This window comes from Eupeodes corollae, chromosome 1 (assembly GCF_945859685.1).
Source record: "Eupeodes corollae chromosome 1, idEupCoro1.1, whole genome shotgun sequence".
Taxonomy (NCBI): domain Eukaryota; kingdom Metazoa; phylum Arthropoda; class Insecta; order Diptera; family Syrphidae; genus Eupeodes; species Eupeodes corollae.
In genome coordinates, this window is record NC_079147.1 from 15,370,697 (window position 1) to 15,389,817 (window position 19,121).

Genomic DNA, 19,121 nt, shown 5'->3' on the forward strand with positions numbered 1-19,121 from the left:
AAAAACAATAAAGTATTTAATCCAGAATTTCTAGAAACTAAGTGAAATACTTAAATGATTTAAATTGTATATCTAGAAGAAAAAGATTTGTACTTTGAAAAATCATCATACAATATAAGATATACTTTAATAATCCTGTGTTGGGTTGATTTTAACTTTTTGAAAGGGGCAAATTTTAAAAATCTGATAAGAAAAATTAAGAAAAAAAAAGTAATTTTGTCAACCAGTGTTAATTTATCTTAATCTCAATACATCGTTTTAAATTTTTGTTTGGGTGTTTAAAAAAGTATATTTCAAAATCTTTTAAAAATTCCTTAATTAAGCCATCAATATCCAGATATATTGTTTATATTTCTTTATTTATTATTATTCAATTTTATATTTATACATAGATAGATAGATACTTTATTTTTTTCATAGATTAAGGCTTTACAAAAATTTGCGTAGTACGCAGCTTGCACAGAGATTTCATATTTGAAATATATCTTACAACTGAAAAATGATATGAAAGTTAGTAAATACATTTAAATTAAGCAAAAAAAAACTTTTGCAGGAAAACGATGATAAAAAATCTTCCTTCGATATATTTTATAATAATATATCGAATTATAATAAACTTACAATCTAAAGGGACTGCCAAGTTGGTATATAGTTATTTTTTAATTGAATAATACAAGAATAATATTTAGAAAAAATGGTCAAACAAAAAAAGTTAACTAATTATTATAATTGATACTAATTTAAATAAATTAATGAATAAATAAATAAATAAGCAAATAAATAAAAGAATAAGTGCATAGATACATAAATATACAAATAAATCATTATAATTTCGATTTTACAAAACATTAATATTACTGACTAACTAAATGATGAATTCCAGTATTTTTTATTTATAAAAACAAATTTTCACCTAGAAAATTTTACGAATAAAAATGATTTCATCTCAAAACAATTTTGTGCAACAAAAATTATATTTTTAACATCTGGTAAAATTTCGAGAAAAATCAAATTGACATTCTTTTATAAAAAATAAAAACCTATGAAAAACATTACTCAAAGTTGTTAAAAATTGAATTTTGACTTAAATATCTTCTCAAAAACTTTTTTATGGATTCAAACTTACTTTATGTTATAAGAAATATTGTTTTCAACATTCGGTTAAATTTCGAGAAAAATCGAATTGACAGTATTTTTTACAAAAAATACAAAAACTAAAAAAACAATACTAAGACTTGGTAAAAATTTACTTTTGACTAAAATAACTTTTAGAAATTAAAAAATATTGTCTTTAAACTTTTTCAATTCACAAAAAATATTGTTTTCGATATTCACTAGTTTTTTATAAAAATCTAACAGTCCGTGTTTTCATAAAAAATTAAATCTATGAAAAATAGTACTTGAATTTGGTGAAATTATTTTCATTCATTCAATTTGTAAAAATTTAAGAAATGCTACTTAAATTGGCAAACATTTGTTTTCGACAAAAAATCTATATAACAAAACTAGATTTTCAAACTAAACTATTTCTTTATATGAAAAATATTGTTGTTAATTTAAATTTTTTAAGAATAATTCAACTAACAACTTTTTTAACCCAACCAATACAAATAGCACTACAAATCGACAGACAGGATGGGAAGTTATCAGTTTGGGTCGCATCCTAGCCTCTTTTTAAGTTTAAAATAACTAGAAAATTCTAACAATTAATACAACATTTAAGTGAAAACATTCATTATTCATACTGGCAACACTTGACTAACTCTCAATATAGTTTTGTTTCTTATTTATAACACGGTTTTCATAACAGAAGATAATACTCAAAGAAAATACCTACTAACTGAAAACAAGCCAACTTTTTCACAGGTTGTTTTGTATCTTCATTCTTGAACCTCTTTATTTTTACTTTCGACAGGTAAAAATTCATCCAAAAGATACAAAAGTGAGGGCTGGAAAAAGTGAAACTTTGTATTCGGATTCAACGATATAGTTGTTTCTCCAATTTCAATTCGTCTGTCTCGTTTAGTATAATAAACTCTTCGGTATAGTGTGTTTGGTGCTTTGTTGTTGTTTTCCCACAGCTTCGAGACAGCATTACAGGTTTTGAAAGATTGGGCGTCGGTTGAGCAATATAAGAGTGAATCGAATCTTAATTGAGTTTTAGAATTATGTGAAAATAACAAATTTAATTTGTACTTTTAATTGTTTTTTATTCAAAACAAAGATTTCCTAAAGTTCTGAAGTTGTGAATTTAATTTCGAAATCGGTGAATTATCGTTATCTAATCTAGTTAGTATCTTGAAGTCGCATATATGAATCATGGATACGTATAGTGCTGAAAAGTTGCTAGCGTTCTTCTACCCAGTTATCATTTTTATGTCGCTTCTGTGTTGCATTACTTCGGGAGTTGCATGGATACATTGGCGACACGTTCTCAACGCTTGTGCCGAAACTAATTGTGGATGTTTTTTGAATGGACGCAGTACTTATAACGAATTCGAGGGCGGGCACATTGCATATTGCCACTTTGCAACATACGGACTGATCTTGCCTCTGTTTTTCGCTGTTATATTGGGAATCTATCATGTTTATCGAGTTTGCATGGGCACTGGGAAGAGGAAGCAGGGGGTTACGACACTCAGACAGAGGTATGTTGTTTTGTTTGTTTTCGTAAAAAAATAAAAGAAAAAATTAAATAATTCATTCATAAATCATTATGAATCATTTTATATTGTTTGTTCATTGGCTCTATATCATAAATTATATCTGTTTCAGTCATTTCATATAAAATGGATTAATCGACAGATGCTCATTCAAGATGTTGAGATTTTTTGATCTCGAAATGTTTAAATATTTAAATAACTCTGGACGGCAAAATTTAGTTCGTTTTTCTGCCATAAAAACGAACAATGCTTTATTAAGGAAAAATTTGTTCCCTTGTTGGTTTTGATTTTGAATTTGTACTAAGATTTTTGATATCTGATGTTTAAATAAAATAATATTTTTCAAAACCATATTGTCACAAGAACAACCAAGACAAGTTTTTTAAGGCTATGATTAAACACAAAATATCTCTTAACAGTAAATTGTGTGATGGTTTTGCAACGATCCACTGTAGTCCAGTTTTTATATTTGAAAGTTGATACAATTGAATATTTTCCAGAATAATTTATCAAAAAAATCTAAAACCCGTCTTTTTAATATGATAGTCGATTTCAAAGTGTTAACAATTAATTTGACATAAAATAAAAACTTCAAGAAGGTGGTTTGTTCGTAGACTACTACATTAACATGTGGTGTTTAAGCGAGCTTTAAATTAAACCTTTGGTGGAAATATAGCAAAACTTAATTATCTTTTCTATTGTTTTCTCTTGCAAAATAAGCTCAGTAAGTCCATTTTCACTAACAAGACTAAATAATATCAACAGTGACAGATTGATTTGTTCCCCAATGGAAAACACATGATTCCAAATGCACAACTACTCAACGAACACAGCCATCTAGCCACAAATGCAATATCAATCGTACCAACATTTGAGAACAAAATCACATAAGATCCATTCGAGACTCGTACAAATTTCGATAACCTATCCGTAATAATGGTAATAAAGGTTTTTTGAATTAAGGGCGGGTAGATTTTGTGTGTAGATGTCGTGTCGTTTGCTGTGTGGCCTTAGCGGTGTCCTGCTGGAACCACATGTCGTCTTGATCCATATGTTCCAATTTGGGCCAAAAGAAATTAGTTATCATCCTTTTGTACCGCTCGCTGTTGACGGTGACAGCCTCACTTACGTCGTTTTCAAAAAAGTACGAACCATTCATCTAAAAAGGCTCCTCGTCACGATGATTTTTCAGCCAAAATGTTGGTCCTCTTTCAAACGTTTCGAAGCCAAGTCAGCTAACAAACGGCGTTGTCTATGGTCATTAACATTAAGCTCCTGGGTCAGTTGGATCTTGTATGGGTGTAGGCCCAAGTTCCGTCGCAAAATTCGCCAAGTTGAAGTCTGTGAAAGGCCGAGTTTTTGTGCACGGCAAGGAATAGACTTCCTCGGGTTCTGCTGTACACTTTCGCTGAACGCCCTGATGTTCTCGGCCGGTCTGGCGTTCTTTGAATTTACGGGTGTTGGTTGATAGTTTACTTAACCGGTTGTCTAAAATTTGGCCACCAAACGTTGAAAAGTCAACTGTTGGGGTCACTACGTCTACCGTATAATGGGTGCCTCAACGTTTGCGTTAACGAACACTCACTCAAAATGGCTGCCTCGGATCGTCAAAATCTAACCGCGCCAAAAAAACTCTATATATTCGAGGACCTATTGTATAACTCACTACAAACTTCAACTTCATCTGGTTTTGAGGTGACTTTTCATACAACAGGGCCTTATATCCACCTACTTCTCTAGAATCGTAATCAATTGGAGCTCTTCCAATGGTTGTAGCATGATGAAATACGGTAGAGCAATAGATATGGGAGTTTAGGTCTTGACATTTCTCAAAAACAACATAAAGAACCTTGCTTTTAACTTTTTTTGAAGAAGCTAAAGCTAGATATTCATAGGTTTAACTAAAATCTAAAGCAAGTTTGGTGAAATGTAAGCTTTTTTGTGTGAATAAAAAAAAACACAACATATCCTGGACAAATCTAGCTTATGAGGATTAGGATAATAGCTGTCCCTAAAAATAAAAACAGTAGGAACTTGAAATGCTTTACTGATACATGTTTTTGTAAACTACAACATTTATGTACGTCATTAAATTGAAGATATTAACTAACCCGAAGCTCCTCATCTTTGACATTAGAATTCATATTTTTAAATTTATATTTTTCTAAAAGTAAGACTCTAATGGCCAATTTCTCAGTCATAAATAGGAGCTACATAATAAAACATTTAGTGGACGCTGACAGTTTTATAATGTGCGAAATTTACATAAGTACTTAAACCCATTTAACTATCGACTTTTCGTGCTCTTCCATATATAAACCGAAAATTTTTAGATCAATTTGTTTTATTTTAGGTGCCAGTTATAGCTATCATTGGTTTTCATCATTGAAAACAAGCATTGAAATTTTGTTGACAGGTCGTTTATAGCTATCATTAAACATGTCTGTCATTGAAAACAATTTTCTGATTGAAATCCACCGAAGAATTTTTACTGACAGAAATCTGTCATTGGAATTGTGTGAAATTGCAACACAAATCAGTGGAACGATTAGTTTCACTTTTGAACAGAAAATTATCAGCTGAATTTCCGTCCGGAAAATAGAAAAATCCATTTTTAGAGAAAAACAAATGCAATCACAGTTTTTTCTGAAAAAAAAATTCTTTGTGTGATTTCCGATCGATCAATATAGAGCTTTCATTTCTAATCAAAGGGAAACACCTTCAAATATCGATTCACAAATTTGTCCTGATCGATTTCAATGATGGCTATACCTGGCGCCTTAGAACTTCGTCAAGGAATTGGCTTTGATGTGTTGAAAAACGTAAAACAAACATTTTACTGTTGATTTTGCTGATTGGAAATTCCTATAACCGGTGGGACCTTTATTCATATGTATCAGCTTATCAGCTTAACCAGCTTTAGCTTAACCACATAATTGTATTATACCCATGAGCCCTGGAACAACAAGAAATGCAGTTGATCAATATTTCGGCATTAGTGAACGAAAACTATTAGGGTTTTCCATGGGTAAATTCAATTAATTTATTTTTGATCTATGTAGATCTGTCAAACACAAATTTACCCTGTGTTTGCATTCCATAGGGCAAAATAAATTGATTTATTTTTGATTTAAGAACAAATCTGCAGATCTGGAATTGTTGGCAATACTTTCTTGCACCAATACTTATAAAGTTTTTAAAAATGTTTAGCTAAGAATTTGACAGCTCTACCGCACTTGTTAATACGTACGCAAAGTTATATTTATACAATGACAACTAAAAAAAGAATAAGAACCGTGTCTTAACTGATATCCTAGTGATTCAGATATTTGAAAAATATGTTCACCCTTTGCTCAAAGGTCCTTGAAGCCCTAAGTAATAAAAAAGTAACCTCTCTTGGAAATAAAAAGTAACAGACTATATTCTTTTAAAAACCGAGAAATATCGAATATTGATCAGACGGTGTTTTATATATTTTCGATTGTCTTGGACATAATCGCCCTACAACTTAATATAACTTCAAAATAAGAACTGCTCAAACCTTTTGAACTATTATGAAAAAAATCTTGATGTTTTTGGAGTGTTTTCTACTATATTTTAGATCAAGCTATTTTTATTACAAAAAATTAAGGCTTAAGCTAGAAAATGGGTTTTTGAAAAAGCTGTGAGTATATTTTTCTAGATTAGTTAAATATTTATATTATTCACTTAGATTTTGCCTTAATATCGGTGTTTTAGCAGTTTTATTTTAATTTAAAAGTTCTATAACTTTGACGTTAGGTTTCGTGAGGTTACTTATAGTCACAAATAAAATTTCTTGATATTATGTTCTTTTTATTATTGTTATGATCACTCGATGAAATAAGAAAACATTGTATTCGAATTAAGAAAGATATTGAAATATGTACAAAATATTCTTCAATGAAATGTAATCCACAATATTTTGCGCAAAATGACACTAACTGTCAAATCGATTGTTCTCAATCCAGATCATTCGGTCAATTAGCCACCAGTACATTTTCGAGGAGTTGGAAAATGAACATGAAGTTTTCTCATAAACTGGACAGAGTGCTTTAACATTTTTTAAGATTTGGATGCATTTAATTTATGTTATCATCACATAATTATTTGTTTTAATTCAGAGCCCTTTGCTTTTCTTTTCCAGATCGGGAGACATGATTGTCGTAACAACTGAATCGGAAATGACAAACAACGGTATATCACCCTACTATTGGACACCTGCAGCTGTCATATCATGTGTCATGTTCCTATACACCCTGGTGCATGCCTCTATTTACACAGATGGCTTTAATACAACCTGTGAACAATATCGAGCTACACTTTTAAAAGAAATTCAAGGAGTAGGACGAATTGTCGGAGTGATAAAAGGCCGTCTTTCATGTGCAGCAGTTTTTGACTTTATGGATTTCCTTGTCACAAGTGACAGATATGAACGTCGTAGATATGGACAAATTCACACGGCGACTTGTCTCTATTTTTCACTTATCGGCACATGGTTAGCAGTTTTTGCATGGTTGAGCATATCGATTATAAATATTGTACAATCAAGAAGAAACAAATTAGCTCGTATGTAGTGAAGATGCATAGAAGTCAAAAGGAATTTAAACTTTAAGTACCTTATGAAATTTTATTCCACCCATAATGTAAAGCATGTAAAAAAAAACATATACATTTAACAAAAACATACATTTTAACATATACACCATGTTTTTAATAAAAATAAGTTTACGATCTAAACGATTATATTTTAAGCAATTTATCGATCGCAATAAACGAACAACGATTTGCCATTTTTATATTTCAATTTTACTTATTTTTGTTTTAATTCAAACAACTTATTTCTAAATCCATTTTTTGAAAAATTATCTGGATTTTTAGATATTATGTCCGAATGTTAAACAAAATTAAGCTTACTGCAAAGAAGTACAAACTACCGTTGCAGTAGTTTTTAAATACCTTCCTTTTGGTGTTCTTAACACTATTTAAAGAGTCTCTTATAATCTTGTGGCCGCATAGTATTTTTGTTAAATTTGCTAAAATAGTTACCTCAATAATTTTGTTCATACGCTCAACTACTTCCGACTTATTGAAATGAAATCAATACTTACTTACTTAAGGTGGACCTACAGTCCTGCGTGAACCAGGGTCTCACCGCAGAAACTTCTCCGTTTAGCTCACTGTGAGAGTGGATTCGAAGACTTTCTACGCCGAAGCATTAATTGTAATTGTAATTGTAATTTATTTATTAGTTTAAAAAAAAAAACTCTTAATTCTAATTTACAATTCAGTCTTTAAATTAAGTTATTATAAAGAAGATAGGTAATTTTTGATTTAAATACATTCAATATAGATATTATTTTCACATTACTAGGAAGCATATTGAAAAGTTGAAGACCTTTATATAGTAAGTTGTTTTGGGTCTGAGCTCTTCTGTACAGCGGAAGTCGGAAGTCACCAAGATTTCTCAACAAGTATCTACTGTTGGTTATGTACTCCACATTTCTCTGTAAATATACTGGATATATATTATGTTTGATTTTAAAAATCATGATAAGCGTATTGAATTTAAGACGTTGATCAACATTTAGCCATTTCAGAGATAGCAACATTTGATTAATTGGCGTCATTCTATCACATTTTAAAATTACTCTCATTGCTTTATTTTGCAAAATTTGAAGTTTATTTTGATTTCCAACACTACTCATATATATTATCGATGAACAGTAATTGAAATGAGGAAATACAATAGTATTGTAAACTGTCAAAGCACAATTTTGAGAAATATTTTTTCTTATTCTGGTCAAGAAACCTATTTTTTTTGAAATTTTGTTACAAAGTTTATTTAAATGAAAATCAAATTTAAGTTTACTGTCAATGAACACTCCTAAATATTTGACTGTGCTTACTCTTTCAATTGTTTCGCCATTTAAGGAAAGGGTTACATTTGATTCTAAGCTATTTATACACATGCACTTGGTTTTGTTGATATTTATTTTTAATTTGTTCTTGCACAACCAATTGTTCGCACCATTCATATCAAGCTGCATATTCTCCTCACAGAACTCTAAGTTGCGACCACAGATATAAATAAGAGTATCGTCGGCAAATAAACATACTTTTGAACGTGTTAAACATCTTCCAAAATCATTAATATACAACAAAAATAATAAAACTCCAAGTTCCGCTCCCTGGGGTACACCAATAGACACTTTTTGGGTACTGGAGGTAATATCATCAATCTTAACATTTTGAGTTCTGTCAGTTAAATAACTTTTAAACCACTTCATCTCATTTCCACGAATACCATATTTGTATAATTTTCTCAAAAGTATCTCCCTATCAATGGTTTCAAACGCACGTTTGAGGTCCAAGAAAACAGCCAGAACAGTGTTACCTTTTTCCTTTTCCTTTTTCCACTCATTAATGATCCAGCATATGGAGGTTTCACACGAATGACCACGCCTAAATCCTGATTGCTCTTCACATAAAAGTTTATTATTTTCAATAAAATTTGTAAGTTGGACGCAAACTATGTGTTCCAATACCTTTTCGTAGGTCGGTAGCATATTTATTGGTCTCCATTCTTCAGCTGTTTTAGCATTTTTGACTTTTTCAACAGGAATGATATCAGCATTCTTCCAACTCTCTGGGAACTCTCCATGGTATAAAGACAAATTTATTATTTTAAGCAGTGATGGAAGAATCACATCACTGCAATCTAATACAATCTTGCAGTTCAAACCTGAGCAATCATTTTTCTTATTCATTTGTTTCACTGCTTCTATAAGATCATTTAAATTGATTTGATTAAACTGGAATATGTCTTCATAGATTGGGATTTCATCCGAATAAGTTAGTTTGGGAATACTTTCGCTAATGTTTACTATACTATCAATAAAATATTGGTTCAACGAGTTGGCTTTATCAATATCAGTTTTTATTTGAACACCATTTATCTCTAGGTCATTAACGACACTTTTTTCTTCTTTAAGAATATACCTCTTCAAAGATTTCCAGAGACCTTTCTGATCACCTGCTTTTTCACTTATTTTCGCTTCTATATACTCATTTTTTGTTTTTTTACACTGAGTTTTATAATAATTTCTAGCAATTTTATAATTGTTCCAATCATTTGGTAAATTTGTATACAAAGCTTTGTTATATAAAATAACTTTATTATGTTTTAGGTTAATTAATTCATTATTAAACCACTCTGCACATTTTTCATTCAAAGTATAACTTCTGGTTAAAACCGACAGACTTTGTTTTATTGCACCTTCAAATAAGTTCGCGCAAACATTTAGATCTTCGCTAGAACACTCATTTTCAGTTATATATTTAGTATATTCATTAATAAAACAGTTTTTTTCATACTTAATATACTTAATTTGTTTAGGTTCAAATTTAATGGATTGTTTTGTAAAAATTTTTAAATGTATAGATTCATGATCTGAAATTTTACAATCTCTGTTAACTCTAGCATCAGCATTAAGGGTAAAATCACTAAGAACATAATCAATCAAAGTACTTGAAGTAGGTGTTATTCGCGTTGGTTCATTTATTAACTGTTTAAGTCCAATATTGTAAAGAAAATTATTAACATAACTGATTTCATAATTATTAATATTACTAAAGTCAATATTAAAATCTCCAGCTATTATTGTGTGTTCTCTACTGCTGTCTATATTTCTTGGAACCCATTCATTTAATATATCGAAAAAATCACTTACCCTAAGCGATCTTGACCTATATAATAGTATAATATTCCATACTTCCTTTTTGTAAGTTATCTTAATTGATTTAATCCATAGATTTTGTTGTTGTATAAAAGTGTTCTTAACAGATGATTAGTTTTCTTGCGCTCCACATGACCCAGCCAGCTAAGCCGTTGGACTTTTATCCCTTTGGCTAAGTCTACGTCACTGTACAGCCCCTACAGCTCGGGATTCCATCATATACTCCACTCACCTTCTAAGCATACGGACCATAGATCTTACGAAGAACTTTTCTCTCAAAACGACCCAAGGTGCTTTCATCCGCTTTTGTCATAGTCAATGCTTCTGCACTGTTTAGCAGGACGGGGATGATAAGGGTGTTATATAGCGACACTTTGGTCTTTCGACAGAGGACTTCACTACTCAATTGCTTTCTTAGCCCAAAGAAACAGCGGTTAGCAAGAGTTACGTCTATCGATGGTGACGTGGGTGTTGTAAGTCCTTTCTTAATGGTAGCATGCACTTTGTTTTGACCTTATTAACCACTGAACCCATTTTTGCACCATCTGCCTCAAAACTCGCAAAAGCCAAGTTGACATCACGCTAAATTGTTTGGGTTATGTCAATGTCATCATCATATACGAGTAATTGGATAGACTTTTAAAAGATAGTGCCTAACTTGTTACGCCATACGCAAAAAAAGATGCTATATATAAAAATGCTGCTGTCAGATAGAGAGAAAAGACCAAAACGCAGAAGTTATTAATTTCTGCATTATGGAAAATTCTAGCAATACAGCAGTCAACATTGTAGTGATCGCACTTACCCCATAGTGCCCTACTTCAAACTAGAAAATGACATAAGATTCCCGTTGAACACGCCCAATGTTTTGCTAAATGTCATATCATCCAACTGTCAGGCGAATATATCAAACTGAACTACTGTTAACCAAAAGTTGGAATATCAACATTTGTATTATTCCACAGTAAATTTGTTACATTTTTCTTTAACAATTTTAAATAAAACAAAGTCACCGTGCATCCAAACCAGCGCATGAGTCATGCCCTCGAAATGGTGCTGGCGCCCAGAAAGCATCCATTCGTTGGCATGAAAATCGACGACAATTCAATCCTAGACACCATCGACGGCCGCTATCCCTGTCCCCAATGCTATCGTTCCCGCAAATTCTTCTGCTACACCTGTTACGTCCCCGTGGGAGAACTTGGCACAGTCCTGCCCAAAGTCACGCTTCCTGTTAAAATAGATATCATAAAACATAAGAAAGAAATAGATGGCAAGAGCACTGCTATCCACGCTGCGGTTCTGGCCTCGGATAGCTGCCGGATCTTCACATACCCCGATATACCTGATTACTCGAAGGAGGAAGGTGTTGTACTTATATTCCCTGGAGCCGAAAGTGTGACGGTTGGTCAGCTGTTCGACAAGAATGTAAGGTTAAAGACCGACGACAACTTTGGACTTCCCTACGGGTGGAATATGGGCACTCTTCTGAGGAAGAGGGTGCCCGAGGTTCTAACAGATGCCGAAAGCGGCAGCAAGGAGGAAGATCATCAGTATACTTTCGACAATCTCCCAGTGAAGAGAGCAGTTCTCATCGACAGCACCTGGAATCAAAGTCGAAGCATTTACAAGGACAAACGGGTGTGTAGTTTGAAGCCGGTGGTGTTGCAAAATCGTTGCTCGCAGTTTTGGCGTCATCAAAAAGGCAGCCCACGGTGGTACCTCGCCACAATTGAAGCAGCCCATCAGTTTATGCTTGAAGTCCACATGAATGCCTGGGGTTTGAACAAAAACTATAGAGGATTTGAGAATCTGGAGATCTGTGACGATTGCTTCCAGATCACGAGTGTGATTGATCATGATGTGGAGGATATGAGCCCCACGGGGCCCTACAACGGGCACTACGATAACTTGTTGTATTTCTTCTCGAACATGTACGACTTAATCCACAAGTACTATGACCACAATGAGCTGAAATCCTACAAGAGACCGATATAGGAAATCATAAAGAATAATAAAAAGTTTTCGTTATTTTCGTTTCTCAGAGGAAGATTTTTTTTATTTTTTTCGGAATGCCTACAAATCTTAAAACTATTTCTTCTTTTTCTTTGATTCTTCGCCGTTGGTTGTGACTTCTGGACGTGGTTTTTGCCAGTTCAATGGACGACGTCTATAGATGGGCCATGGTGGAACGGTGAGCTAAATTCAAACAAGTTTTATTGTAATTTCTTTTTTTGCAATTGGTTTAAGAACTTACAAGTGCAGCGAGCAAGAATCCTGCGCCCAAGATGTACACAGTCTGTGAAAATTGTTGAATGATAGCACCCCAAATCAAGCCAACGATGCCGAAGAGTGTTATGATGAAGCGAGAGTACTTTTCAGCTTTGTGCTGACCATCAAAGTCCTGTGGGGAAAAATTTGAATATTTTAATGAAAACTTTAGCGGTTTATTCCATTTTTAAACTATCGCACCATGTGTGTTTGAATGTCGAACATATTGTTTTTTTAGTTTTTGTTTTTAACACACTTTTCCAACGTATTCAAAATTTATTTGAGAATTATTTCGGCGTCAACACGTCAGCTAGAAAAGTTATGTTTGACAGAAAGCGATGGTTGACAGCCAAGATGAAAATTGGAATAGAATTCTGTAAGGCTGGAAACACAAGATTAATAGTAGTATCTATTTCACACGAAGAGACTTTAGGCCACTGATTTGGTTATATCCATCTATTAAAATGATATAGACTACGCACGGTGGCACTTTCAGAGGTTTTTTTTGTGTGACATTTCTAATAACTAAAAGCAGACATGTAGCCTGACAATACAAATTATGTTGAAACGTCTTATTTCTTATATGAAGTTCTAGATGGGTAAAGGTCAGTTATGTATTTTATTCGATCCCGGTTGAACCATAAGTAATTTAGAGAAATAGATGAAATGAAATTGCTAAGTTACGCATCAAACTATTTGAATTTTCTATGTTCATAATAAGCATAATCAACACCTCGGAAGGTCTTCGAATCCAATCCCGAGGGACGGCGCAGTAGAGGAAGACTGCGACTCAGGTGGCACACCCAGATGGGAGAGGACCTCAACCAATTTGGTGTGCGAAACTGGAGACAGCTGGAGAAAAATGTTCGTTGAGGCCCAGGTCCGCCCGGGCTATAGCGCCAACTTAAGTAAGTAAGTAATAAGCATCAATAGGGTATCCTGAATAATTGATTTTTAGATACTTTGTTGAACGAGTTGGAGAGTTGTAATGAGATAGCTGTCAAAAAAAAACAACTTTAAGCTTCGAAGTCAAAATTATTGTAAGATAAAACATTTAATAGATAATTCAACTGATTTTTCAGACGATGATGAATTGATAGGTACGTAATAATTTAATATATACGAGATAACCCTAATCTGTAATCTATGTTTAATTTCCTCTTAGCTTAGTTGGAATTCTATACGTTTAATAATTTACATGCGAAATCTCCGGTTTTAAACGATTTACACACGTATACAACAGAAATGACGACTATTATGAAGTGACAATACCTAGATATAGTTAATAATTACCCTCTAAAATTCGGAGGCAAATAGCTTCTTTATCGTCTATTATGTACAGAACGTCCTAAAATACATCTTCAACTAACTTTTTGTATCTTTTTGTTTACCAACAAATACAAAAATCTGAAATCAATTTTTAAGTTTCTTTAAATTTAAGCATTTGTTGAATCAGCTGTTCTGTCAGATACCTAAATAAGCCAGACATTCTTGGATACCTTTGGATTCCTTTTTTGACATATCAGCTGTTTTTGAATAGCTGTTATTTTACACGTAAAACTTTAACAAAAAGGTATCCGGATACCCTATCTGTCTCAGATTGAACGCAGCCATTGTTAATAATGTTATAGTTGTACTTCTCAAGTGTCAAAAACTGACAACTGACCAAAAAGTGGGCTATTCAAATTAAGAACTCTTATCGGAAAACTCTGTAGTACCCGTGGTCTAATGGTTAGTTCGTAGGATGCAAACCTTTAGTCAGTCTTGCAAAAAACTACAAAAAACATAATTGTATACAAGACACTCCTCAGGATTTTCAAATTCTCTTTTCACAAAACATTAAACGGAATTAGAAGTGTACACAAAATAAATAAATTATAGACCGTGTTACGAGTAGCTATATGAGCTATATTGTATCTTATTTCAGAATCCGTTCGAGGATTCAAAACGGGGGTAAAGAGGATATTAGTACCATCCCCAAGCAAATGACCATTGAACTCCCCATCATCAAATCGTTGTTTGATTCTGCTTTCCCTAAAAATTCGTGAGTCATGAGTGCTCCCTCTCCAGCGGCAAACAATGTCATTAATTTTAAGGGATGCGTCGCACACTACTTGCGTATTCAGCGAGTAGTACCCTTTTCTGTTAATATAGTACTGCCCTGATGGGCCACCTACTTTTGGGATCCTTATATGAGTACAGTCAATGGCCCCAACCACCTTTGGAAACTCCCGTATTTGAGAGAACTTGTTTATAGTTCATATCTGGTCCGAAAAAGAAGTTGGCATTTTAATTAACAAAGGTCTTTTGGTAGCTAATGCTCTTGCCACTCGCTTGCAAATTTGGCAAAGCGTAGGTTGGCTAAATCCATGGGTGTCTGCTCCATCGTCTTGAATCTATAAACAAATCATAAAAGGTTAGGATTTCGAATTGGTGTGAACATTTAGTACAAACTTACCTCGTTCCGTCCCCAATATCTTATTGCAGCCATTACTTGGATATCTATGGGTATGTGGCCTCCTCTATTATCGCTGCTGAGATCCGAACGGATAATTTCAATTATTTTTATTATATTCCTTTTTGAAAATCTATATATTTTTTTAAATTCTTCATTTCTTAGGCTCATTGGGTTGAACCTTTTTTTATAAACTTTCCGACTTCTCGGAGTTGGTAAAACGCGATTTAAATTATTAAAATCGTTAATAAATGAGCTAAATTGGAAAGGCATTATTGTTTTCTTTTGAATTTAAATAATGGAGAGAAATCAAAATGACATTTACGAAATAATAACAACAATAATTTCCTTATGCAGGCTCTATTCAACCTCAAAACGCGTTTAGCTTATTATGGGACTATGCAACCTTGCATAAGTTTTATAAATAGCATTTTTGCGTTTAGAGGCATTATAGAGATTACATAATCTATATGTAGGCTCTATACAGCGTTTTTAAATAAGACTGTATTATTATTATTTTCTTTCATTCTGACATAAAGCGACTTGACTTGAGTATCCTTAATTGAAAGAGAATTTTTTGGCAGCTGGCCAATCAAATACTAGAAATGTTTCCTTATTTCAACTCCCATCATCCATAGATGATATAATCTTATGCGCACCAGCGTATACCACTTAAAAATGACTGGCATCTAAAAGATCTATCAAAAATGATACACTTAGCAGCATTTTTGGCGATGTCAAATATTTGATCACTCCACAACAAGTAGTTTGTGATGCACATACTCCTCGATTCAAGAACCCCTCATGGATAGTGGCATTGGAGGAGGGTTACGCTTCTGTGACAGTAGACAGCATTGCGTTTTCGGAGCATTAAATTCTACACGTTTTTTGAATCCCCATTGAACAATTCTGTCATGATCAGAATTTAATGAACTTATCATACGCTGCCGTTGGTAGTCCACATCCGAAGAACAAAGATGAAGATAAGCGAAACAATGTAGTGGGTTAGAAGTTTCAAAAGAATATAAGGAACGAGTTGGAGACAAAACGGAGCCATGGAGCACACCAGCGTTTATGTTGTGGCTACCAGATTTGAACCCGTCCAATACTACTTCAATAATTATAAGGTCCTAAAGGTAATTTCTAACCCAGCAAAGAAGAAATTCATCAATATATTCGATAAGAGAGCTTGATGCCAAACTCTATCAAATGCCTTTCAAATAGTGAATTAATCTTACTTTCTTCAAAGCGATGTTAAGATTTATTCCACTGTTCGGTGAGATAAACCATGAAATTACCAGTGGATCTATTGCAACGATAGCCATACTGCCGGTCATTAAGAAGCTTCCGTTTTTTAAGATATTTCTTAAGCTGAAAATTGATCAGCATTTCCATGACCTTGGAAAGAAGGGACGTGAGTGCTATTAGACGATAGTTAGAGGAAGAGGAGGATTCATAGAATAACATAGAATAGTTTACGCTCTCAAGAACAGAAGGACTCTTGACACTCTCCGGTGTTTCGTACGTTTTTTACAAACTACCAGAAATTTTTACTACCTTTAGGACATTGTCGTATTTTTTGCCTTAATTTCTGGTCATGTAAAACTTTGGTTTGTCGAATGTGGCCGTTACGAGTTTTTCTAGCTTTTTTGAACATTCCGGTTTTCCTCAGTAGGGTTGGCATTATAAATCCGGAAACTAACTTCATTAATCCTAATAAACTCTTTACAGCTCGAATCAAACCATGAATTTTCTTTAGGTCGTCTTCTGAAAAAGTTGTCTAACTTTATTTTTTCATTTTGATTAGTTCTTGGACAATATCTTGGCCAACCATATACGAGTCTATAACAATTCTTGGCTTAACACCATATTCTTGATATCTTTTAAATTTGGATTCGCTCTCTCTCTCTCTCTTTTCCGAACCATTTTTGTACAACTCTTTTCTAGCTAATTGTGGCACATAGAGAAGTATATCTAAGTATATTTCTAAATGCTCTAGCGTCTAGCATACCACAAGGTAACCACTTATCTCCTCTTGTATTTATTCCTTACGATTAATGATATGGAATTGATTTCTACGTTGATCGCAAAACAATTTTCAAATCCATTACGTCGATGCATGATTTTTACCTTATTCAACTAGGCTTTGGGGTTTCTCAGCCTGGTGATAACTAAATATAAGCAAATGTCAGACTTTTTCACGAAAGCGAGTAAAACCCGTCTAGATAAGGAGATGTGCCTTAGTGGAAACATAGAAAAGTTTCTTTTAAAATTGTCAGATGCACTCCTCCCCTCAAACAATTCAATTGTAATACCCGTAATTCTTGGAATCCTCCAAAGTGTTTCCTTCATCTCAGTATCGGACGTACAGAGATTATTTCTTAACTTTACAATATGAATGTAAAATGATTTACTCTATCTTAATTCATGCCCACTTTATTAACTGGTCGCACTGTGTTTTATCATTTTAAAGTTTTACCACTTGAGTATGCGCACAATATAAAGAATTTAAAGGAATTCCAATTTAAAATAACTCTAAATATTCTTAGCTTAAGGCCAACTTCGAATTAGCCTCCTCTCTTTTCCGATCCATTTTTTACAACACTTTTCTTGCTAACTCTGGCGTACCACAAGGTACCCACTTATGTCCAATTCTATTTGTCTTTTACCAAAACTGTAATGAAGTTGATTTCTATGCCGATGGCACAAAATTGTTAAAATCCTTTATGTCGACGCATGATTTTTACCTTATTCAACTAAACCTTGAGGTTTCTTAGTTAATTACTTTTTCACGAAAACGAGTAAAAACTTCACTCCGTCAATGATGTCTCCATAACCAACCTATTTCCTTCCTTGAGGTTATTTGCGAACTTGGGCAGAGACATACATTTCCGTGCTCAACACTCGTCTTTGCAAAACGTTGGTCAAAATAATTATTCAACTCCTTCGTTACCCGATCTCTCTACATCACCTTTGTCCTTCCCCTATTTGAATACGCCTCTTAAGTATGATCACCTTACCAAGGAGAACACATTCAATTCAATTGAAAGCGTTCAAGACGCTTCTTTAGCATGATGCTTTCACCATATAAAAAACGCCTTAAATTAATTAATCTAAGGACTTTGGAAGAACGTAGACAGATGTCCTAGATCTTGTTTATCCATAAACTACTTTCTGGATCTATTAACTTTTCTTATCTTTATAATTCCATTTACCTTAACTATAACCCCAGTAATTTGATAAATACTCACCACCGCAGCTTTGATAGCTCAAATGAATCCATTAATCACCCTCTACGGAATGTCAATTTAAATGATAACCTTATTCATTTTAAAGTAAGCACTAATTACTTAAGACATCTTCTTCAAAACTGTACCTTTCATCAGCCTCATCCATAGCTAAGAGTTACTTAGTTTTAACGTTAGATAAAATTTAAAGCTTGAATTAAGGTGGATTAAAGCTCCATCAAAACGAGAGTCTTTGTTTCATGATGGTTCTTTATTTTCACCTTTTAAGGCTCCAATGTAGAGCTTCTTTAAAAATTATTTTTCAACTCCTAGGATGAAACAAAAAACAACTCAAACAAATTTCGAAGAACCAAAATTCTTTTGGTATAATTTGTAATAACTCTTTATTGCTTCATAACCGCTTGTATAATATTTTTTACTTTTTTTGTTTGTTTTGTTCTTGTAATTATACATTATGACATCTTTCCTTAAATTTATAATATTACTTGTAATATTTTGTTTCTTTATAATTAAATATATATTTCTTTGTGTATATAAATATAAATTTAAATGTGAAAAATTTTTAATTAAAATAAAATATAAATTTCATATACTGATAATTTATTATCAGAGGCGAATCAAGTAACCAATTTTGTTTTTATATATTTTTGATATCTAAACGCCAACGTTTACGAAATGATAACTTCTATAAAATTATAAACAAACAATAAATTGTTGTTGTGAATAT

General features: G+C 32.9%; 3 protein-coding genes across 3 annotated transcripts; 2 read left to right on the forward strand and 1 right to left on the reverse strand.

The window, feature by feature from the left end:
- Nucleotides 1-1,912: 1,912 nt before the first annotated feature.
- On the forward strand, nucleotides 1,913-7,493 carry LOC129942318 (uncharacterized). The gene is made up of 2 exons (XM_056051190.1): nucleotides 1,913-2,648; nucleotides 6,829-7,493. The coding sequence occupies exons 1-2, from the start codon at nucleotides 2,320-2,322 to the stop codon at nucleotides 7,256-7,258; spliced, it is 759 nt and encodes a 252-aa protein (XP_055907165.1). The 5' UTR covers nucleotides 1,913-2,319; the 3' UTR covers nucleotides 7,259-7,493.
- A 3,828-nt stretch (nucleotides 7,494-11,321) lies between these two features.
- Nucleotides 11,322-12,466, forward strand: LOC129938502 (tRNA-uridine aminocarboxypropyltransferase 1). Its single transcript, XM_056046113.1, has one exon. It carries the CDS (start codon nucleotides 11,453-11,455, stop codon nucleotides 12,416-12,418), a length of 966 nt encoding a protein of 321 aa, XP_055902088.1. The 5' UTR covers nucleotides 11,322-11,452; the 3' UTR covers nucleotides 12,419-12,466.
- LOC129938503 (signal peptidase complex subunit 1) lies at nucleotides 12,449-13,039 on the reverse strand. Its single transcript, XM_056046115.1, has 3 exons — nucleotides 12,893-13,039; nucleotides 12,678-12,824; nucleotides 12,449-12,619 (listed from the first exon to the last, which is right to left on the reverse strand). Exons 1-3 carry the CDS (start codon nucleotides 12,914-12,916, stop codon nucleotides 12,512-12,514), a joined length of 279 nt encoding a protein of 92 aa, XP_055902090.1. The 5' UTR covers nucleotides 12,917-13,039; the 3' UTR covers nucleotides 12,449-12,511.
- Between the last annotated feature and the right edge of the window lie 6,082 nt (nucleotides 13,040-19,121).